We start from the raw sequence: 24725 nt of genomic DNA, 5'->3' as shown, positions 1-24725 counted from the left end.
CAGACGTCGGCATGCTTTGTTTGCCCCATGCATACTCAGTTGAAAATGCCCTGCTTGTAACTCACACTGCTTGTCCCTTGATGAGCCAGGGAAAGCGATTACTTCAATCTGTCTTCAAGTACACAGCTTTTAAAATAGCAGAGTGGGAATCAGGCATAAAACATCACAGCTGTCTCAAAGAACCTGCTAGGCAATGGCTTGAATTGGGAACCTTTTAGATTTCATTCATTCATTCATTGTGTGTGTGTGTGTGTGTGTGTGTGTGCGTGTACGTGTGGTGCTCATGTATGTGTGTACATATGTGCGTGTGTGCAGGCCAGAGGATGATGTTGGGTGTTGTCCACCTTAGTTTAGACAGCTTCTCTCGCTGGACCTGCAGCTCACATTTCTGGCTAGGCTGGCTGGTCAGGGAGCCACAGGGATCTCTTTCTCTCTGCTCTCCCTGCGTCAGGGTGCTCATGCCTGCACAGCAAACCCTTTGCTCCCCTCTTCATCTGACCAGCCCGGCAGCATTCTCTTTAGTTTGAAAAAGGGCAGAAGGCCTGTAAATATTCAGAATCTGGTATCTGATGGTTTCCAGCAAGCGGATGACAGGAGCCTATCGCGCAAGGGTAACAACTGACAGTATTTGTTGCCAAAGATGAAATCCAACCTCGCAGTGAAAAGCGGGTTTTGGAAGCTCACACCCACCGTGAGCATGACTGACGTCTTCCCAACCCATAACTTGCTCCTGTTGACAACTTCCCACCCCATCACACGTTCCCAAGGAGATCAGCGGAGACGTTAACATATGTGATTTTTCTGATAGGAGAGAAAATGTGTCAACATTGAGAAGATTGGCATAGCTCAATAACTAATATTTTCCAGATGACTAATGCTGCAGCATTTTTCATAAGTAGATATGGTCCATTAAAAGGGTGAGATAGGCAAGCAGACTTTAGTGTAGTGGAAACGTTCACACCCATGTTGCCTCTGACCTTTGAGAAACCGCCGTTCGTCAAGTACGGACGAGGACTCTCCACAATTATCTCAGAAGGCAATTAGAATGTGATCTCGCTCGCTCCGGCTTCACGTTGGTAATGCCGGGTTGCTGGACTTTCCCATTTTGCAGCACAGTGCCTGCAGAAGCCGATACGGGATCCAGGTGTCTTCTATTGTGTGAAACACTCGGCAGGGGCTGTCTTCTCTGTTTCTCTGCTTTTCTTTCTATAAAGTCATTGTCAGAAACTCATATTGGTTCTGGAGCCTGTAGTGGGTTTATTATTGTTACTTAATAATGCAAACAGCAAAGATTCAGCACTTTTCATTCTCGCTTATTAAATGGTAACCACCTTCATCCACGAGCTGCACAAACCACGGCTATTTGAGGCACTCATTTTTTGCTGTTATTGTTTTGTTATACTGCAAAGCCCCGGCTTGGGCTTGGGACTCACTGTGCAGACCAGGCTGGCCTCAAACGCACAGAGCCTGCCTTGGATGAATTGGGGTTCACTGCATGCGTCACCACAGTGGGCTCTCACCTTTTAGGCTTGGTCAGGTCCTGAGGTGAGTGTTTGGGAACCACACAAGCCTCAGCCTGTTCTTCAGTACCATTCTTTATCACCAAACCATCTATGCATGTCCCCGCCACAAACCAAACAGGCCTTTTCTCCTCTGTGTTGCCAATTTTGCAGTGTAGCTGTGTGTTGTTACAATCTGCATTTGTAGTTAGTGTACTGTCCGTCTACTCCCCGATGGGAAAAGAGGCTATGAGTGGAGTATATCCTATTCGGGGTGTCTGATTCTGCTTTGAGGACAGCATTCTTCTCTTTAATAATTGATGCCAACATTTATAGTCATAGGTAGATAGGCATAGAATGCCTTTTCTGATACATTAGTGGATAATAACTTAATGATTTGTCTGGTCAATGATCCCTGCTCAGGAGCTCGAACCTTTGACTAGGACATTGATTTGTGACCGCAGCTGGCTGTTCCTGCGTTCTTGAGCCCAGCTTATCTGTGACGTAACTCAATTGCTTCTCCATTGTGACTGGTTCAGGGCCCATATTAAGAGTAAAATCATTCAGAACCTAAAGGAAGTCATTGGTTCTAATAGTCTATGCCTCAACCTTTGTGTTTGTGTAAGCTGCATAAAAATGCCTTTCATGTAATTATAGAACCAAGAAAAAAATAAACCACTACACCTCCAAGTGGGCATCATTGTAGTGAGAGAAAAACAGCTCCTGCCAGATCTGAATTTCTATGAGTCTGAATGCAGAGCTGTACTGGGATCTCTGTGTTCATAGTTACCATGTCTATTCACGGAGTACAGTGTGATCCTGCCCTGTGAGTATGATGTGTAGTGATGTATGTAGTTACTGTGTATGTTCACGGAGTACAGTGTGATCCTGCCCCGTGTGTACAATGTGTGGTGATGTATGTAGTTACTGTGTATGTTCACAGAGTACAGTGTGGTCCTGCCCTGTATGATGTGTGGTGATGTATGTAGTTACTGTGTATGTTCACAGAGTACAGTGTGATCCTGCCCCGTGTGTACAATGTGTGGTGATGTATGTAGTTACTGTGTATGTTCACGGAGTACAGTGTGATCCTGCCCTGTATGATGTGTAGTGATACTTGTGCACACACACAGTGCACCTAGCATCTCCCTCCTCTCACACATTCTTCACTTATTTGTCTTGGAAGTGTTTGAGATCCTTTGCTTTCACTGTTTTTAAACGCACAACAGTGACCACACTGCCCTATCTGGTTCCAGAGCATGCTCCACCATCTGATTGGCTTTGTGCCCCTTGCTCTTCTAGCCCGCAGCATGCATTTCTACAAGAGCAGTTTTGCTGGCTTCTACCTGTGAGCGGGCTGGGGTGCTTTTCTCCCGTGGTGTCTGGTGACCTTCAATCACCGTAACATTGGAGGCTCCCGTTTGAGGTCAGCCAAGGCTGCTTCTGTGTTGTGATCACCCAGCTCTTGTGGCCACTCAGAGCCTCTGAAACCTGAGCTTTTCACCTTGTTGTATGGTTTTGCTGAGACTCCCTAGTGAATTCACTGCTGACTTCCTCATTTAGTTCTGTAATTTTCTGACTGGCCTGGTTATTGTTGTTACTCAAATTCACCTTGTTGAACGGAACAGTGCACACACACACACACACACACACACACACACACACACACACGAGGATGCCAGCTGGCGTCCCACGGGATGCTCATTCAAAGGTAGCACAAAGATGATGCCCAGAGTGGCTTTATGGTGACTCCTTGGTATCCGTTTCCCTAAAATGCAAACATGGCTCTGACAACCGCGCAGGAGGGCTGCTATCTGTGTGTCCCAGCATCACCCTGTGCTTCTTCATCTGCTTGGCAGAAAACTTCCCCCTCCGACCCTCTCTTTCCAGAGACAGCTTTATTTACAGATGCAGCTGTGTAGACCGAACAGATGTGCATGGTGTTGGACGCATCCACAGTAGCCTCCGAGTACCTTAATGTGCCAGTGTCGCTTCAAGGGAAAGAGATGAAAAAGCACATTCCCCGTGGGAGTTCGAGTTCTCTACTTCTCTCTCCCCATGTTTCCCATCATTCCCTGTCTGTCTGGTCTGAGCCCGAATCTCTGTCTGCCCGAATGCGCTCTTGTGTTGCCCGGCCCTGTGTTTGCGCCTCCCTAACAAAGGACTTTGCTCCTTTTATTGAACAGCACAGAAAACATCACGTGAGGCGCAGAATGAAGGACACTTTGCAGAATTTTTAGTAGGGATTTACAAGGATTAAGTCACCGACTCCAGCAGACCCAGATAACCAAACAAATGCTATCTGCATGTTGTCTTCAACGTTTATGGTGGATATTCATTTTATAATGTTGCTTCCAGCATATTTGCTGTTTCCAGCATCTATTACCATAACATACATACATGTGCACGTTACTCATGGGTCGGAAAAATGGACGAGTGTATAATTTAAGATTACAGCTATGCATTAGTTTAGGGTATAAAGGTTGATTACATGGGAAAGGCAAGGCCTGGAAGGTTGGTTGTTCTTTTACCGTCAGGTTAGGCAGACAGGCGGAGTACACAGGAGGGCAGCAGTCTCAAGTCTTAAGTGACCTCACCGTGGATTATTAACTTTGGCTGTGAGGTCCAGGAAGAGTTTCAATCCCTTAGAATGTAAGGGAGATTTTCGTCGTACTGCTGATCCACAAGGGGGTGCTTTCCCTTTGTTCCAGATTAGGAGGCTAACCTGGTGCTCACGCCCAGGCAGACATGGTGGCTAGCAAGATGGCCCAACTTGCCTCCAAGCCCAGAGATCCGAATTCCATCTTAGGACCCCACATAGTAGCAGAAAGAGGCTCACCTTGTCCAAGTTGTTTCAGCTTGCCATGGCACATGCACACCCACATACGTACACAGACACAGCAAATATATGTGATCAAACCTTAGATTACAAGATTAAAAAAAGTGTTAGTCTTCGGTCGGTAGTTTTTGGATGAAATGCGTCTTTCCTAGTGTGGTGTTCATTTCTGCTAAGCCCAGTCCTCTCTTTGTGTGTCTAGATATGCCTCTTCACGTCCGCCGGAGCAGCGACCCAGCTTTAAGTGGCCTCTCCACTTCCGTCAGTGACAATAACTTTTCGTCCGAGGAGCCCTCCAGGAAAAACCCCACCCGATGGTCCACGACAGCTGGCTTTCTCAAGCAGAACACCACTGGAAGTCCCAAAACCTGTGACAGGAAGGTAACCACCCCCCCCCCCCCACACACACACACCCGTTGTCTCTGCAGCCTTTGCAGCTTCTGTCCTTTGGTGTCAGTCAGGTGAGCTCAGGCGTTCCTTGGGCCTGTGTGGCCCCGTGTGAGGGTTTGTGATTTTCTCAGCCGTATGTGTGGAGACTAATGGGCAGTTTGAATTTTCTGATGAAGTCCAGTGCTATATATGCAGTATGGGGGTCCATATTTTAAGGATATATCTGTGTGATTCAAAAGGCAGCACCCCCTTTTTCCTTCCCCTTTCTCATGCCCATGCCCCTCCCCCCTTTTTTCTATCTCAGTCCCAGGGATGGAAATCAAGGCCTTAAACATGCCAGGGAAGTTCTTTAACACTGAGCAATAGACCAGTCTCAGAAGGAAAACGTGAACAGGAAGTGTTGCCCTATAAAGTCCCTTTCTTTTTTTGTTTCTGGTTTCTGTCTTCTCTCTTTATAGGGAGTTTCTTCTTTGTGCTTTCTATATGACCTTCTGGAGATGTTTTATCCATGAGCGAGCACACAACCTGTATCGGCATAGGAAGTATATCAAAGAACTCAGAACATTATAGACTTAGAAGTACAAAAGCGTACTTCATGATATTTTTATTGTTTCTTTCATCATTTTTACCCTGTTTTCCTGGGGAAGGGAAGTGTGCTGCGTCTATTCTTAGTGCAACCTGTGTTTTTGACCCTTGTTACTCAGCCCAGTACTTACACGTTAGTACATTAACGTTATTCGCTGTGACCTCCATCACCTGTCCCTAGAGACCCCCACCATCCCGTTCTGCCATGCCTCTAGTCGCTGACCTAATGAGCTTCAAGCCATGACTTTTTCACGGTCGTATCTGCAGAATAAGACTTGGTGAGCGGGTCTTACTGGAGCCAATGGCTTCCCACAGCCTGTGGTGGGAAATGTGGAGGTGTCACCACACCGCTCCAACCACATTCATATCAGAACGGGCACAGCTTGAGGTTTGCCGTGACCTTCTTTTTATTTTGTTTTACATGCCAACAGTCTTGCCTTCATTAGTATTACTTCTAGTGAAATAAAAACCATGGGGTACATACATTTAACACGAGAAGAATCAGGCCGGAGGTATCGCTCCGAAGCAGAGTCCACGCGTGACACACAGGATCCAGGCTCCGCCCCCAGCCCAATGATAATATAATAATAGAACCAGAAAGAGCCTTAAAGGGGAAATGTGGAAGGCAATGTAATTTTGGGTTGTTGGCGCCTATTGATTTAGCTGTTAGCCTTACTCTCAAAGATTCTGCAAGGAGCCACATTCAATTGCTTTCTCCCCAAAGCCAGTTTGAGTCCTGCGAGGACTTGAAGTAAGCTGTCTCTTTGAAGAAGCAAAATCCACTTTTTAAATAGGTCTCATGGCATTTAGTTTTCGTCAGAATTAATCTGTATAAATATTTACAAATTTATAAACAGGTAAAGTTTATAGTTAAAAACTATTTTTTTTTTCCAAGTGGGCTTTCACTGAGTCACGTCTGGCAGGCTCGTGGTCTGAGCACAGCCAGATCTGTCTGTGACTCATTTAGCATCTTGGGTATGGGACTTAGGTGTGGTTACAGCACACAGATCTGTTTTGATCATATTTCAAACACGAAAGGGTTTAATACTTAGAATTCCTGTCTCGAAAATGATTGGAAAAGTCCGCACAACGTGCCCGGTGTGGTGCGCATCTGGCCCGCCTCGAAACATGCACACCCCAGCAGTCTGCACTCTAGACACCATTCTGTCCTCACAGGTGCTCGCCTTGCCTGCAGAATGGAGGCCGAGCCTCCAAATGCTGTGAGTGGCAACGGCCCAAGGAGCTTCCCTTCCTTTAATTACTGCCATTGAGAGCTGGAGTTTCCCACCAGTGGATTCATGCAGGCAGGCTCATTTGTATGCGGCGCAGACTCTGACGTGCCGAGGCTCTAGGGAGTGATCATCATCCTTCCCACTTCTGCTGCAGAGGAAGGCGTGCGAGGGGCATATTGAGACGCTCAGAGTAATTAACCACATGCACTTCTGCCTTTGTGGTAAATAATATGTATCTGTCATTGCGGAACACCTGGGAAACCAGAAGACTGGAATAATGGAAGATCACCGGTGTCTCTAAAGCCCAGCACCCCCAACATTGAGATGTCAGTGCTGAATAGCTCCACCACCTTGCAGGCTTTCGTCAGATCTCCCGAGCTAAGCATTTTGGACTTGATTAGTGTTTAGATGGGGATACTGGTGAAACACACACATGCGTTCTCTCTCTCTCTCTCTCTCTCTCTCTCTCTCTTTCTCTCTCTCTCTCTCTCTCACACACACACACTCATGCTCACACCTGCCTGCACACATACACCCCACCGTCTTAGCTTTACCTACTTGCTACTCAGTATTCCTACATTTTTCTTCTACTACAGAGATCTTCTCTTTGAATTTTGTTAGAGAACGTCGTAGACAATGTGAAACATTCCACTCTACAGTCTGCTCTGATGACCATGATCTGCTCACTGTTGGCCATTTTTGGTTTGTCTCTTTGCACATTGTAAATATCCATACTGGTGCCCAACCTTGAATATATTTTTTTTTCTTAGAAATGGGGATATAGCCAATAAGACTCCCCTCTGCTACACAGGTAGTATTCTATGTTGCCCCAGCCCACACTTTCCCAAAGGAAAGACTGGGGTTGATAAAAGCCCCTAGATGACTTTATGTCCTCACAGAGGGTACAGAAAGCTAGTGGGTAGCAGTGTGGTTTTGGTCTTTCCCTTGCTTAATTTCTCAGTTACTAATTTACCAATCTTGTCTAACATATATGCTGGGAACCAGAGAGGTAGCTCAGTGGGTAGAGCAGAACCCAGGTTTGATTTCCAGCACTCACGTGGCAGCTCTCAGCTGGGGTCTGTTAACTTCAGTTCTCATGGGTTTGATGCTTTGGGCACCATACATACAGGTGGTACACAGACTTACATGGAGGCAAAAACACCAATGCACATAAAATAAAAATAATAAATAAATCTTACATTACCTGTTGTTAGCACTGTAAAACATTGTCTGTCTGTCTGTCAATCTATCATCTATCTATCAGCTATCTACCAATCATCTATATGCCTGTCTGTCTGTCCCATTTCATGTTTTTGTGTTTGCAGCTATGAAAAGACCTCCCCGCCTTTTTTCCTATTGGGAAAGAGAATGGGAGAAAGATCGTTCACTGGTTGGTACAGAGCACTGAGTATATTTCTTCTGAGTGGTAAATGATTGTAAGATGTGCAGTCATTATCCGTTTGTCGTGGGCCCAAGTAGGATGGCCTTCGTGATGCTGAGTCTGTCAGACCTCTGAGAGTAGGTTTCTGTGGGATTCTGGGATTCTTTATAATTCTTATACTTTATTTGGGTGTGTGAGGTGGAGGGGAGGAAGGGATCTTGTCTGTTTTTAGAATTCTCTCAGTCCCTCAGTCCTGTGTGCAGCATTTCCTTGCTGGCTGCCTCTCCACTGTAGTAGAGGTGGCGTGGAAAGTGGCTTGTTAGGCACTGTTTTTCACCTGGGATTTCACACACATTTACCTTGGGGGCGGGGGGTGACTTTCACCTGTGTGGATGTGTAAGTCATTTCTCCACCTCCCCTGGTCCTTCTTACTCTGCCAGTACAGCTGTGTGTCCGAGCCTGTGACCGGGTCCCATAAAGAGCAGCAGGGGGCACTTAGCCGAGCCTGCTCTCTGGGAGTTCAGTGGGTCAGCCTGCACCGCCACAGTGTGGTGTCACCAGCAATGGTCTTCCCCCTGCACATTGACAGGTGACGCTTTGATGAGTCATTTACCCCCTCCCTTAGAAATTAAACTGTGGTAGCTTTAGCGTGAAACTACACGTTGGCAAATTTCCAAGAAAGATCCTTATCCAATTAGCGGAGGGGGAGAAAACCATAATAAAAACGCCTCACGATGCTGTCAATAGCTTTTAAGTTATTGAGAGGCTTTGAAATGTTTCTTACCCCATGGCTTTCTTATTTCTCTGTTTACTGGGCCTGCTTAGTGTGTTCTGAGACTCCCTGACACATGTCGTCCCTTGGAAAGGGGACTTTCTGAGGCCTCCACCACCTCTTTCCCTTCTTTGAGAATGGGGTGTGTGTGTGTGTGTGTACGTGTGTGCGTGTGTGTACGTGTGTGCGTGTGTGTGTGTGTGCGTGTGTGTGTACGTGTGTGTGTACGTGTGTGCGTGTGTGTGTGTGTACGTGTGTGCGTGCGTGTGTGTGTAGTGTATACTAGAGTTCATGCATGTGAGTATGTATGTGTACTTTTGTGAGTAAGAAGTCTAGAAGCTGGCACTAGCTGTCTTCCTTAGTTGTTCTCCACTCTTTTGAGATAGGATCCCTCACCAAACCTGCAGTTTCAGTACATGGGCTAGGTTGGCTGGCCAGGGAACTCCAGGGGTCTACCAGCCCCTGCCTCCCCAGCACTGGGCTGAGGATTCAAGCTCAGGTCCTTGCTTAGCTGACTGAACCATCACCCCATCTTTTAGATATTTTTTCCAGGATGTTCAAGATGAAATCTAGGGCCTAATACATTAGTGTTTTACCTGTGAGCTTTATTGTAGGTCTGGAAATTAATTCCGATTAGTGATTTCCTTTAGTAGGTTTTAAGGCACTGCTAGCATTTTTACTTTCTGTGGTGATACTCCTGTGCTTTTTATTCACTGGGTAATGAGAAGCATAAAGAGGCAGATGTGTCCTTGGAAACCAGGAGGGAAGTGTACAGCCAGGGCAGAGGTTGTGTGTGCATTCATGTAGGCACTGGCTGTCCACATCCCAGTGGGGAGTCTGTCAGCAGGATGGTTTAATTTCCAGCAAACTTCCTAATTTCTGTGGTATTGATTTTGCCGTCTCTCCAATATTTGCAGAATAGTTTATTTTATACTTGACTTTTTAGAGTTTATGCCTACTAATGTTATTTGGTGGGCTTTCTGTGGTTAACATTTATATTTTTACCTATATTATTTCTGCTAAAAGTAAAATTTTGCCTGGGTGGTGGTGGCTCACACCTTTAAACCCAACACTTGGCAGTCAGAGGCAGGTGGATCTCTGTGAGTTCAAGGCCAGCCTGGTCTACAACAACTAGTTCCAGGACAGGCTCCAAAGCTACAGAAAGACCCTGTCTTGAAAAATAAAACAAAAAAGAGTAAGTTTTAGGACTCTATTTCAGAGACTATCCCTAAATGTTAGCTTATGTTGACATCTCTTGCTTAATGAGATGAGCAGTTTTAAAGCCATTGCTGTTTCACTAAGTTCAGGATTAGAAAGTGTAAAGCACTTATGTGGAGTGCCGTGAGAATTCCCAGGCCTGCTGGAGGTATGTGTGCCCGAGACGAACGTAAGTGGAAGCGGTTTACTTTTCCAGTTCACGGCCTGTCTCTTGGAGTGTGCGCCAATAATACTTGTGGACTTAGAAGGGGGAGAGAGAGAGAAGGACAGATTAGGGGAGGAAGGGAGGAAGGGAGAGAGAAGATTCAAGCTCAGGTCCTTGCTTTATTGATGGATCCTTCATCCTGTCTCCTAAATCTTTTTCTGTGGTACTTAGAATAAACCCAGGCTGTCATGGTTGTAGGCTGTGCTTCTCCTTCCACTGGTCTCTAGAGAGAGGTGGGGAGGGGGAGAGTCCTCAATGCTTCTCTGTCTACTCCGGTGCTCCACCCTTTCTGTGTGGTGCCCAGCGTATAGAAAATGGATACTGTGCTTGCTGGGGAGGAGCCAGGAGCCCCTGCGATCACAGCACTGGAGAGAGGCTGAGACAGCTGAACTTCCAGCCCAGCCTGTGCTGCACTGTGTGACCCAGAGATAGGAGGAGAGGAGAGGGAAAGAGAAAAGTGTGTCATGGTTGGTCCAAGATATAATAACAACAACAACAACAACAACAATAGTAAATAATGATAAAACCATAACAAACAGAATCTGGAACATCTATTTGATTTTGTGACATTTAACTTCTTTTCATACCTGGATCGCACACTTAATCACTTTAAAATTGAAGTCAATTGAAGTCAATTAAAATGAACTTATTCCAAGTTCTTTGAAAATGCCTTATTGATAACTGTGGCTCGAAACACTGACTGTTCGTGTTCTGACAGAGCCAGAACTGGAAATAGCATTTCTGCTGTGCTGAGGGAAGGCCTGCGTTCTGGCTTTTCTACTTCCCTCGTTTTTAGTCTGCAGAGCACTTCAGTGCATGAGGGTCCAACTCCCAGCGTCAGAGATGAGAACGAGAGCATCATAGCTCATTCAGACCCGACACTGTCAAAATTTGCCTGCTGGGTTTTTAAGCACAGGAGATGCTTCCATTTGATATGTAGATTTGTCATTAACACCAAAACCTCTTGTTCCCTGTTCTAAAGGGTTCTCTGCTTACTACCTTTTTTCCCCTTTAAAGCTTTTTATTTTTATTTATGTGTATTTTGTCTCTCTGTGTATATTTGATTTGTGTTCAGGTTCCCACAGAAGCCAGAGAGGGCATTTGGACTACCAGGGGCTATTTTGGCTTGTCATCTCCTGGACCCCGGGGGGCTGGGAACACCAATCAGATTCTCTGAAAGAGCAGCAAGTGGTTCTAACTACTAGACCATCTCCCCAGCCCTTCTGCCCTTATTCTTCTATTTGTTTAGGATGTCCATATTTATCTTTCCCCTCTACATCCTCACCCATTTCAGAACCATTTGGCGCTCTGGTTTCTATTCTTTGTAATATATTCTTTGAAACTACGGGTCAAATTGTGAATGCAATTGGATATATTTTGTATTTTGTGAGCCTAGCCTTTAACAGCTGAGCCATCTCTTCAGCCCACAATTTGAAGTTTCAAAAGTGGAGGCTGAGGAGATAGTTCAGCCAGCGAAGTGATTGCTGTGTGACCACACCGACCCGAGTGCCATCCCCAGAATGTCCGTGGTAACAACCAGACGCAATGGCAGCGTGGTGTGTAACTCCACGCTGGAGGTGGGGGTGGTGCGCTCTTGGCTTTCCGGCCAGCTGGTGTAGCTGTGAATGGTTGAGCCCCTGGCCAATGAGAGGCCCTGTCTTAAAGGTGGATAGTACCTGAGGAGTGACAGACAAGGTTGACCTCTGACCTCCACACACGTGTGCGCCTGTCTGTATTCCAGTCCATCCTTACACACAGACACAAATAACACATGTGCGTGTACACACATATATGAAATGTAATACACTCATACCCTTGATGAGCTGGCTACCAAGTAGAAACTGTTCTTCGTTATTTGTGAGCTAAATGTAGGTGCAGGTGCTACAATAGCCAGCCCCACCCCCAGTCCTAAAGGAACAACAAAGATGGCTTCAAATGACCCCCATCCCACCCCATGACAGCTTAAATGGAGATCCTGCTGATTGTAACATTTTTCCCGTTGAAGAACTCCATGCCCATGAATTCCCTCTGTTTTATGTATTGAAAGACTTTAAATTGGACTTGGTACCATTTGGAGCTTTTAGTTCGCAGTGGTTATAATCATCAGAACAATAGCCTGCCTGTAAGTGCCGAGCTCACCTGGTCCAGGCTGTTAGCGTCCCGTTTCTTCTGTCTCTGTGATACATCTTAGATATAATCGGCTTCCATGTGCTCTAAACAGTACAATCTGTGCTCAAAACTATGGAGTCCAAAGGTGCTATTGGAAAAAAATTTGAGCTTTGATATGATATTCTTACCATTGATAAATAAAACTCCAAACTGACGTTGTGATCTCTCATGGATACTTTCAGAGAGGCACACACAGCACAGAGGGATGTGAGTTTATTAGGCCTGCTTTCTTAGCAGTGAGGACAAAGAAGTAGTCCTGAGTGGACAATATTTACTTCAGAATTCCCAAAGTCTTCATCCACTTACAAATATTTTGGCCTTATTCCATCTTTTAAATTTGGTTGGCATGTTAAGCTTTTGATGATTTTGCTTATAAATTTAACTGTTTTGTGTCACAAAGTTAGATACAGCCTCTCGTAGCCCTTCCGCTGATAATAGTTTCAGCTTGGGGCAGGAGCATCCTTGATCACATTGTGTCCAGGTGCCTTCTGAGCCCTGTGCTGCAGCCATGTAGGAACAAAAATGGTTCTCATTTGTCCTAGGCAGCTTTACTTTATGTAACAAGGAAGATGAAACAGTTCCATTTCTAAGGAATAAAGATTTGTTTTGCCTTCATACGTCTGGGTGGGGCAGATTTGAGCATGCAGGATGCTGGGAGGCCTGTCACAGCACTAGTGACCTCAGAGCTTCACAAAAGGCCTGCCTTCCTAGATATCCGTAGAACTTCTCCACAGTGCCACCTTCAGATCCAAGCTCTTAAGGATACATGCACTTCTTGAGGGGACGTTACGCACATTTAGTGTTCTGTAAAGCCCTGTGTGGTGCTCTGTGTGGTGCAGGCTATGCTCATGTATCGGCTCTGAGTTGTTGGTACTATTGATATTCCCCCCTTATTGATGAGAAGACAGAGGTTTGGTGCCTTGCAATAACTGACCTAATGGTTGAACATGGTGAAGTTGTAACATGCGTTCAGGTTGTTCACTTTTTAAAGGAGATTTATTTATTTTTTTTTAAGATGGTCCACTTTTAATTCTGGTTTCAGGTTTAAGCTGACTTAGTTGACAGAGCACTTGCATAAGTGTTTGGTGAGTGCTGGCGTCCACCTCCAGCACCACATACAATGATAATTACATCTCTAGTTCTTGGGAGATGGAGGCAGGGCAGTCAGGAGTTTCAAAGCCATTCTGCCTCCATAGCAAGTTCAGAACCAGCCTGGCTCAGTGTTTCTCACGAGTGAGAGGTATTGTGAGTTTAGCTCAGGGGTAGGATATATGTCTAGCATTTCATAGGCCATGAGTTTGATTCCCTGCATATTAACAGATAAATAGATCTGACTTGTTAACAGTGGGTCATCTTCCGATACACTCTGACATTTGACACACAGCCAAATACCTTTGAAGTTGAATATTTCCAGCTGTTGAATATTTCTTAATTTTTATAATCAGCTTTATTGAATGTAACAGTAATGAGCCCTTATTCACTAAAGCTGACCATGTCTTGAAAACCTCAGCAAGTCTGTTGTAGCCTAATGTTTCTAGTCTTGGGTCCCAGCACTCTGACATGGCGCTGAAGTGACGGGACAGCTGGTAGGAGCTCCTTTTCTCGGTTTGCTTTCTGCCACCCATTTGAATAGTTCACAACTCCAGCTCCAAGGGATGCGATGCCTCTTCCTCTGAGGGCTCTGCACTAACATATGCACCCCAGTCCCCACATATCCATAATGAAACAGAGTAATTTAAAAGACATGCTGGCTCCATTAGTATCATGACGTGTTATAATCTAGTTATTAGGTCAGCTGAGTTTTATGCTGCTTGTTAGTCTCTTTCCTCTATTTCTTAATGTTCTTATTAGTTATGTTTCTGAAAATGATACTTAGCGTCTTTCATCTGTGTGTATTACTCAAAATAGCTTAGGAACCAAAACTGATTATGTCATTGTGCTGAAGTTAGCTCTCTGTGAGAGAGTTATTATATTCGTGATTGAATATAGAAAGTAGATGGAACTGGAGACACATTTCTTTATAGAGCTCACTACCTTCTGCTTGAGGATGGCTGCTCTTGACAGTCCATCGCCGAAGAACAGAGGTGGGAAGAGACAGCTAGTGGCTGAATCATAGAAGAATGTGCTCCACTCACCAAAACCTAAAACCCAGGTATGCATCAGCCAGGACACTCACTGTGTTGTGAACCTACGACATGAACAGGGCAGGGACCCCACCTCTGCTGCTTTCCCGCAGAGCTTCCAGCAGAAACCACCAGTCGAACCAAGAGTGAGGGGTAAAGGTATCTGACCAGGATTCCTAGAGACGCTGGCTTGCGTTAACAAGACCATGAGAGAAGAAGACAGATGGGAGAGAGCAAGGTCTGTAGGTAACCCGTCCTTTGCTAGTTCTGCCTGGGGGTTTTCAGAAACATGGCGGCTTCCAGGGATGACGTCAGAGGAAGCTGGACAGAGAACATACTGAGTGCTGTCTTTGCAACTTTTCATGTAAATCTAAACATTTTCCCCTAGAAACATTGTACCCTGTCTTAGCACTGTGAGCATCACCCACCCACAGACTCAGAGGTGAGGTTAGCAGCCAGGAGACTAGAATGTGTAGGACCCGAGATCACCTGGTGTCTCTTTACTCTGCTCACACCCAGGCGCTACCTCATTGTCTATTTCTCTCTAGACATGAGATGTCTTGAAAATTCTTCCTCTGACTCTTTCGATTGCTGATGCATTGTTAGAGCCATTCTGTTGTAAGCCTACATTTGAGGTTTCAGATGGGGTGCATGGTTATGGCTGCAAACCCCCACGTCTTCCTCTGCTTTTTCTGAGCTGTCCAGATGCCATCTTTGGTTTGTTCCTAATTTAATCAAGGTCAAATTTTTGGTGGTAGCAAGATTTCAACAGAGAAACCCAAGAGTTTCTGCACCTCTTCCTTACTTTAGAGTTGTCCTCTGTCTTCCCCAAGTGAAGAAGGATGCTTAAAAGAAATCCCACACCAGCTCAGAATTGGGAATAATAGATGGTTATTTATTTATGGGTGGACTCACAGATCACAATCCTCTGCTAGAATGGGGACTAGCAACCGAATCCAGCAGCAGGAAAAGTGGCCGGAAGTGCACTTTACTTCTGCATATATAGTATAAGAGGCCACGCCCAAGTGGGTGGGTAAGTTAAAAGCTATTGGCGGTAGGAATTCCTACAGTGCCCGTGGACGTGTCTTCCCCCTAATGAATAATGTAATAATAATAATAAAAGAAGGGAATAGGTGTTAAAGTGCAAAATTAAATTCTTTTAAAGCTGTGACTTCCATGTCAAAAACTGCGTTTTAAGTCTTACCATCACACAAAAAGTCCTTGGGACTGTGTGATACAGGAGGGTGCAAATACAAAGTTTTCGTGGACTGTTTCATATTTTACTGTATTGTGAGACTTCGTGATTTTTAAAAATATCCATGAAATTGTAATTGCGTGTCCATCACCACCATGGTAGCCGTGAAGCAATCTGCATGTCCCCAGCATTGTGGATAAGGTGGGCCTCAGGTTTTCAGGAGAGAAAGCCTCTCCTTAGCCTGCTAGGAGTCAGCTGCTGTCAAGCACTGGATGCATCTGTGGAGTTTCCTCTTGTGGACTTGTGGTTGGCTGTCAGAGAGCTGTTGTGTGGTGTTGTGGGAATCTGTTGCCTGCCTTCCCTGGAAGAGGTCTGTCCCACAGGCAGCTTGCCAGGGACTTTCTGCACCTGCTGATGGCATCAAAGCGTTCAGGTGATAGCAGCCACACCTGCTTCTCTCTGACAAGAGGGACAGTCCTCCCGAAGACTCGTGGCTGTGTGGGACAGCCTCTTACGTGCAAATTTTATAATTAAAAATAAAGACAGTTGTTTCTCATTAATTTTCATATATAATCTTCTAGATGAAGTCCTAATTTAACTGTAATAAATCATTGCTTGTCATTAGCAAACGTAGTGGTCTTTACTATTTTATGATTTAATAAATCATTATGATATCTGCACCATCAGCTTATTTATTTAGTCATTCATTCATTCATTCATTCATTCACAGAGCATTTCCTTCTATAGCCCAAACTGGCTCAGACTGTGCTATGATCTCAGGCTGGCCTCAGACTTGCCGTGGTCCTTCTGCCTCAGACGTCTTTGTACCAGGATTACAGGCATGCACATACACACACTCAACAGCATGATTTTATGTCTAAAGGGAAATTTCTGCCAGTGTAAACTTTGAATATTTACTAGTGTATAGAATATTTGCATTACTTTGGTCACGGAGTGAAATAGATTTAAACGGATGTTTTCTAATATATTACTAATCTTTCGTGAGCTTTTACAAAAATATGAAGGAAAAGAAGATTTGATAGTTTGGTTCTCCTGCCTTTAATGTGTGCAATCTCAGGCCACAAATACTTTGATTGACATTTTCACATTTTTATGGTTAGAAATCTATAAATGAGCATACATAATCTGACATAGATAAGATTAAGACAACCATATTTTAAAATATTATCCCCAAACATGTTTAAAATGAAAATAGCGTGTATTATACGTACTTCAACAGGCAGTCATAACCAACCACATGTTGTGATACAACAAAAGCATTTCATATTTGATGCTTCTCCATATGCTTCCTCATAAATACAGAATATACTCCCAGGCACCTGTTCCCTGTGTGTACTTAACCCTAACTTTAGGTAAGCTTGTGTAGAAGAACATGTCTAAATTGCTAAAGCTTGCATGATATTATTAACACAATAAAAGATATGCTTCACAAGGATTAAAATATATTTTCAACATTTTTTCTCAATTTGTAATGGTTTGAGTGCTATAATTTGCAGGTCTTTGTGTGTGTATTAATGCATAGATTTACTGTTGACTTCACTCTGAACTGGGAATATTCCTATATTGTGGAAAAGTACTGTCTGCTTTACTTTTCTTTTCCATTAGCTCCTCAGAGTTCACTGTACATGTATGCAAAGTTGCAGAGCTTCTCAGAAAATTCTGAAAACAGGACAGGTCTTTTGATCTCTAGCCATAATCTCCTTATTGTGATTATCTGTCAGTCCCCTGTTGCCTGAATTATGTGGTAGCTGAGTTCTATGGAGAACCGAGCCACTATTTTTGGATGAAATTAGAAGCGACCACATTTTCTACAAGCATTGTAAACTGTCGGTGTGACATTAAACTGAAACCGGTAAATACAACTTTATTTGTATTTGAAGTCACAGCTGCTGCTTTGGGACTGAGGTTTGCCTGACAACCTCAACAGCAGCCCCTTAGCAACTGTAGAAGAGACTACAAGAGTTCTCCAAACCTGTGTGAAATAGGAAACAAAACATATTCAAGGAAGCTGTCCACATTAGTGCAGGTCACCATGCCAGGTGGTTCGAGGTGAATAGTGATCTTTTCTAGGCTTCACTGCAATCGGAGAAACAGCAACTTTGAAAATCAAACTTGTGTTGAAATTAGAATATCATGCTGACAGAAAGCATGGCATACTAGGGCCTGGGGCTTTCCTAGAGAGAGAGGCAATTGATTGGCTTTGAAGAACGGCACGTTTTTCCTCAGTAGAAATGTCTTTGAAATTGGGCTTAAGAAAGGCCAGAGCAGAGGTGGAGAGAGATGTGAGGTGCAGTCAGTGTGTCCGTCAAGGTCTTGTGGTCCTCCAGGTATGATCAGGCACGATGTATGTCATTAGCACATATTGTCGGAGTGGTGCAGAGCATGTCAGAGCGGATGAGGCTGGAGCACACGTCTCGCTGGCATCCAGCGCGGTAGTGTCACACGAGGTGTGAGTTCGTCCGGAGTAGAATCTTGACAGGGGATGTTGAGTCATCAGGAGTTGGCAGCCATGAGGATTGTGAAAGACGAGGAGAGAAAAGTCAGACCCAGAGCCCTCCAGGAAGGCCCGAGTCAGTGGAGACATTTTCTCATGCTGCCGTCTTCCTGGTCCTGCTCTTCTCCATCTCCTCGCTCATCATGAATGCTTTGCTTTGTCTCATACTGACCCTGCTGCTGGGGCTCAGCTGCTTTCTGAAGGGTCAGACGTACCGCCATGGGCCACCATGGGCTGAACTACACCCCCACTGAAGACACAGGATAGGCCTCTCAACCCCTCTGTTCAATGGCTCGTGTTCTGAGGAAGGAGCTGTTAACTGTTACCTCAGTGGTCACATGGTCGGGAGAGAAGAATAGAGCTGGCCTGCACCTAGCCACAGCCCCTCAATTCTCGATACGAAAATCAGACTAAATCACTCTTCTGCTTGTGGGCTTTGGCAGTTAGCCCCCAGCATGACCACCATTTCTGGTTGACTGGAATTTCTGGTTGCCATATTTATGGTGACTTTTCCTTACCACTTCCCTGAGTTCATCTGCCAATATTTAGTCATTGAGGGTTGAAAAGCATGTTACTTATGTTTTTACTTTATGTGTCTGTGTGTTTGCCTCTGTGTGTGTGTGTGTGTGTGTGTGTGTGTGTGTATGTATGTATGTATGTATATGCACAGTATTCATGTTTGGTGCCTGTGGAGGTTAGAGGGGTGTGTGTATATAAACAGTATGCATGTCTGGTGCCTGTGTAAGTTAGAGGGGTGTACATATATGTATGTACAGTGTGCGTGTCTGGTGCCCGTGTTGGTTAGAGAGTGCTGGATTCCTTGGGACGGGCATTGCAGGCAGTTGTTAACTGTCATGGTTACGAACTGAACCTGGATCCTGTGAAAGAGGAGCAAGTGCCACTCACCACCAAGCCATCTATTTAGCCTCAGTTAGCCACCAACTTTTAAAAGATAATTCATGAGTTAATTCTAATGAAGAATTTTCTAGATGTGTACATTAGAGTTTATGTGAATAAATGTAGGTCTGTTTATTTTAGTGAATCGTGCTATTAGATAAATCAAAGTCTATCATATGCTTGCTATATTTTATGGTAGACTTCCATAAGGGAAGAGGAGAACTATGTCCTGGCCCAAGCTAAGGACTATAGTGTGCAAGCCTCTTATCATATTGCTTTGTTTCAGTTTTGTGGTAATGGTAGTTTGTGTATTTAAACTGATGCCTGGGAAGGTATAGCAATGGGTAAGGTGTTTGCTGCACAGCCATGGTAAGGTGCTTGCTGCACAGCCATGGTAAGGTGCTTGCTGCACAGCCATGGTAAGGTGCTTGCTGCACAGCCATGGTAAGGTGCTTACTGCACAGCCATGGTAAGGTGCTTGCTGCACAGCCATGGTAAGGTGCTGCTAAAGTTGACCTCTGGCCTCTACACACATGCTTACTTGCAAACACACGAATACAACTTCTGTGTGTGTTCACACACGCATATACATGTACACACACATGCACGCACATATATGCATGCACACACACCCACACACACCCACGGTGGGGGAAATGAATAATAACAGTAAAAAGCTGCATCGAGTATTTAGTGTGTTCACAGTTACCATGCAGAGTGCTATAGCCCTTTAACTTCTCATACAACCCGAATTGAGCTGAGGGTAGAATTTTTAAGGCGTTCTTGTTGGAAATTCTTTGTATTTAGTTATTGACCCGAAAACCTTGACTTCCCCATTTCCTCTTAGACTTTTTCTTATCTTCTCAGAAAATTGAGATTAGTTTTTGCAGTTCAGAAGTTAAAGCCTGTTGCTACAATTTAGTCTTTGAAAGAGGCATTCTATATGACATTGCCTTTGGTACTTCTATGGTAAATTGAAAACTTATTGCGGAAATACTCATGTAAAGACATTTCTTGTCATAACCATGTCAGAATAAACAATATTTGTCAATCATGTATCCATTATCATGATTGGCTGCCATTTCCTTGATATTTTAGTTAATCCTGACAGCAGTCTTGTGATGTCAGTAACAGAAAAGCCCAGGGAGTCTTAAATCCTTTGCCCAAAATAACAAAACTTCAAGGACCCAAAGAAGAATAAAATGTATTGTATTTTTCTTGTTTTCAGCATTTTGATAGCTCATAATATTGAAAAAGAATAAAAAAGAAAAGCCTTGCCTGAGAGCATGTCTCTAGAAACTCATGCCTCTTTTTTGTATGTATATTTGACTAGAGATTGGTTTGAGTGACAGCGTGGGAGATGCACGTTCTTGGCCACGGCCAGCCTTCTCTGCAGCCTTCTCATGCCGTCCCCATTCAGTTTCCCTAGCCTGGCCTTTGCTGGCATCTCCAAGGTCCAACTTAGCGGTAATGTCTCCAGTTTCTTAGTTTGTATAGACTTGGGGAAACCTTTCACATGCGTAGGGTAAATTTCCTCGACTTCAGAAAACCCACATAGGTCATTAATTTGTGAGGTCTGTGTTTTCACAAAGATGCCCTTTTGTTTCATTCTGAATAGAGAGATGAAAACTACAGGAGTCTCCCGAGGGACCCCAGTAGCTGGTCCAACCAGTTCCAGAGAGACAACGCACGCTCCTCTCTAAGTGCCAGCCACCCAATGGTAGACCGCTGGCTGGAGAAGCAAGAACAGGTAAAGTACCATGTCCTTGCTCTGCGTCATCGTTTGACAGCCAGCACTTGGCTAAATGCGCTAGATGACATTTTTTGCAGTATGTGGAGAAAAATGGTAGCCTAGGTCTCTGAAAGGGAATGATTTAATCCCAGAGGTATATCTTTGGTCTCACAAGTAGCATCATTTTTCTCTTTGTGATTGTGGTATAAAAACAGTTTGTGTTTATCCGAAGGTATTGAATTGAGAAGCCACACACCTTCTCACTTCTCCTTAAAGACTGAACATCAATTTGCCTTTCTTGAGGCTATTTGAAATACTTGATAGGCAGGCTATGAGGAAAGTGGGTACCGTTCAGTCTTGAGTTTAAAGCGTCTTCCTCCAGAGGCTTGAGCAATGCTGAACCACACACTCAATCTGGCACCAACACGACTACACCTGGAAGAAGACACTGACACTTTCTCATCCGCAGGATAGTCAGTCACACCTGACTCCATTTAATGGGCCGAGAACCGCACAGAGAAAATAAACAAGTCAGACTATGATTTCGGCCAGAAGCAAGCGCTGTTGTCTCGGCAGAGAAGGAACAGATTCTTTTTCCGCTCTAACATCCCTTCCAGCTGTCCTCCTCCCCTTACGATTTGCTTAGTTAAATGTTCTCCATGGGCCCTCTAGGTTCAATGCCTCATATAGCTTCAGAAGCTTCCTCTTCTCTTTATTTTGGTATTGAGAATGCAATGAAGAGAATTGCATTCTGTGGGTCTAATAATGTAGGGTTGGAAAACAAAGTCAAATTAGTCTTCTGTTGTTGACCAAGGTTTCTGTCCCACCCAGTCCCTCAACCATTCCCATTCCAAAGAAACACACAGATGTCTACCTCAATCATAACTGATTGGCCTATTAGCTTAAGCTTGTCATTAACTAATTCTTACATCTTAAATTGGCCCATTATTCTTGTCTATGTTAGCCACATGGTTTGGTGCCTTTTATCAGTGAGGCATTCTCATCTTGCTTCCTCTCGGTCTGGGTGAAGACTACAAACTGAGCCTTTCCTCTTCCCAGAATTCTGTTCTCATTGCCCCACCTCTACTTCCTGCCTGGCTACTGGCCAATCAGGGTTTTATTAAAATACAAGTGACAAAGCTTTACAAAGTACAAGACTATTGTCCCACAGCATTCTGCTTTGGCAATTTGGGGTCACGATGAAAAAACTGTTGGCTGTCTTCCTGTAGAGATGTGAATTGAACTGAGGCAGTCTGGAAAGTTCTAGATCTTATGTCTGTGGTACTTTTGTCCTTGCGTCATTTCTAACTAAAGAGCTTGTTGCTGGTTCTCTCTCTCTCTCTCTCTCTCTCTCTCTCTCTCTGTCTCTGTCTCTGTCTCTGTCTCCCCCCACACTCCCCCAATTGTGACCACAGCAGCTTTGCCAATGATAATAAACACCAGGCATGTGTAGGACAGATGCCTGCCTTAATGCCGAGCTGGCAGGCCAATCAGAAGGTAGACGTCCTGCTCTTCATGGGGGACTGATCTACATAATGGAACATCTTTCCCTCTCTGGGGACGTTGGTGGGTTTTACTTCCACAGCAGAGCAGAGGTGGTGGACTCTATCAGAGCCCTGCACTAGGTCTCGGGCTAGCCTTGATCGCTGGGTGCAGGATCTGACTTTACAGCAATGGGCTCACCTTACTCAGAAGTCAGTCCCAGTCCTAAATACAGCACTCAGGGGGTGGAGGACTGTCTGTCCCTCAGAGAGAGTCTCTTTTCATGTTAATCTGGGAATCTCTTTCTTTTGAGCCTTCTTAGAGGAAGTGGAGGGACACAAAAGGACATGGTTTGTTGGGCTGCTCTGAGTTTCCTGCTTTGGATATTTTTACTCTGAGAAACCAGGAAACAGAACAAGAAACTCTTGGTTTTGATGTCAGAAAGTGTTTTAAGAAGTTTGAAATCTTCTCAACCATATTATTTTTCTGACTGTGCATAGAACTTTATTTTAATATTGGTAGATAATGACTGACTTTGTTCCTGTTTCTTTATGCTTTATTGCAACTGATAAAATCTATATATGAGTTGGCACAGACCTTATAAAGCTCCTGAGTGCAAGAAGTTAGGACTGGAAAGTGAGGGACAAGAAGGGGACGCAAGCTAATTGGGAGCCTGCCATTTTCTTTCCTTGTCTGGAACAAGCCTGAACCCAATTATCGGAGGCAGAGACCAGAACTACACGGCAGCTCCAGCTGCTATTTCCGGTCTGTGCTGGGAGTGACTGTCCTGACCTTTGGAGAAAAACCTATGTTTAGGGTTCTTTGCATTAAGGGGAACTTTGCCTAATTGGCTGAAGAGTAAAAACTTACCTAAATGTTTGATGAGGATACAATCTGATTAGCTTAGTCCTTCTCCAGCCCCAAAGAAATCCCACTACCCAGTGGAATTGCCTACGTTCTCAATTCCAGGAGTTTGGGAAGTGGCAAAGCTATGTTACATGCATGTGTGTGCATGTGCACATGCGTGTTTTACCTTGCTGTTGTAAGCTGGTAGGTGTCTTGTGTCTGCAGGCTGTGGCTCCTTTTCATACACAGTGAGCCACAGTTGCTTTTGTTAGCGAATCACCTCACCTTTCTACCCAAGTTCTTGCTGAATTTACATCTTCTCCGAATTAAAATAAAAAAAAAAAACAAAAGAAGTCTGATTTTACTTAGACCTACCACTGTGCAGATGACATAAAGAAAAATAAGTTTCCAGCATATGACATGATCTTTATTTTATAATTACAAAATTAGGAAATGGCTCCCTCAGAAATCTGATTACAGCAGCTGTGGACTGGCTAGCGCGCTGACTCAGGGGTCATAATATCCAATGTGGGAGCACTGTGGAAGCTCAGAGTGGGAACAGCCAGGGCTCTGCTGTGACCGCCATTCCTGGGAACCAAGGCTCAGTTCTGGTGCTGCCAAATGTTGGTAGAAAAAATGCAGGTCTTCAGCCACTAAGTCCTCAAATTGTGCTGTTTTCTATTAAAGCAAAACAGATTTATTAATATTGTTTCCCATTTGGCAAAGATTTGCAAAATTTGTGCAGAAGAAAAACGTAATTGTTTTTTTTCCCTAGCAACACCGAGCATAGCAAGTTAAAACCATCGAGACAGTTTTAAAATTAAATTTGGTTATTATTATCGAATGCTAGATACTTTGTTATCGCAGAAATCTATCCTGTTAAAATAAGACCAGCGTTTAGGAGCGCTGTCTCCCACCCTGCTGTTGCTCTATTGCAAATTGCTTTGTAGTACATTGCTAACAAATGAGTGTTATTATGAGTCAATTTTAAAATTATTTGTTTTAGGACGCAGTGATTGGTAGGCTCCGTGTCTAGGTATCATGCATTATTTCCCATGTTTCCTACATATTTTCTGTTTTTATCACCAGAGTCCTGTGGAGAGCAGGAATGGAGAAGGGCCCTGATGGAGCACCCTGTTCTATGCTCCGCTTAGAACTCCCTGCTTTCCTGGGGAAGCCTTGCTGGTCACAGGCAGGACACTTGGTTTCTCCTGAGGAGGAAAAGAAACATTTTTACTCTTTCACGTACTTAACAACAAAACCCACGGTGAATTCGTGACCTGTGCGCCAGTCTTGGAAGCCTGCACTTCGGGCAAGCAGGCGTGTTTTGGGACTCTCGGCCTGCTTGCTGTGTAGGAACTCTGTAGGTTTCACCTGTACCTGTGTAGGTGGGCACTGAGACCATTAGCTTTGGGTGTTGTGCATGAAGGTTGGGTGACATCACACAAGTGTAGGTCTGTGCTGCTGCGCTCATATGAGGCTGAGGCTGTCCCCCCTCTTCTTTTTAGGCAAGACGAGATTATCTATCGAAAAGTGAGTAACCTTTTAGAAAGGACTGTTTCATGGAGGGGCTGAGGCTAGAAGCCAGGGCCTTGCTCATGCACTGCCCAGTCCTGGTTTACCGTCTGGAGTCTCATTTTCTCCTTTC

At 44.5% G+C, this 24725-nt stretch overlaps 1 protein-coding gene across 18 annotated transcripts in view; it reads left to right on the top strand.

Annotated features, from left to right (window-relative positions):
- Pard3 (par-3 family cell polarity regulator) overlaps positions 1-24725 on the top strand; it is a 501294-nt gene that overhangs the window by 213696 nt on the left and 262873 nt on the right. For 14 of the 18 annotated variants that reach the window (XM_041649743.1, XM_041649744.1, XM_041649741.1 and 11 more), the window contains 2 exons: positions 4538-4716; positions 20636-20767. In XM_041649743.1, the coding sequence (XP_041505677.1) occupies positions 4538-4716; positions 20636-20767 (311 nt within the window). The remainder of the gene's footprint in view (positions 1-4537; positions 4717-20635; positions 20768-24725) is intronic. The other 4 variants (XM_041649748.1, XM_041649755.1, XM_041649756.1 and 1 more) reach the window with 1 other exon arrangement.

The sequence above is a fragment of the Microtus oregoni genome, unplaced genomic scaffold (assembly GCF_018167655.1).
Source record: "Microtus oregoni isolate MIOR12 unplaced genomic scaffold, Mior012 000004F_ref0000308, whole genome shotgun sequence".
NCBI classification, from domain to species: Eukaryota; Metazoa; Chordata; class Mammalia; order Rodentia; family Cricetidae; genus Microtus; species Microtus oregoni.
This window is presented reverse-complemented; position numbering and strand designations above follow the sequence as displayed.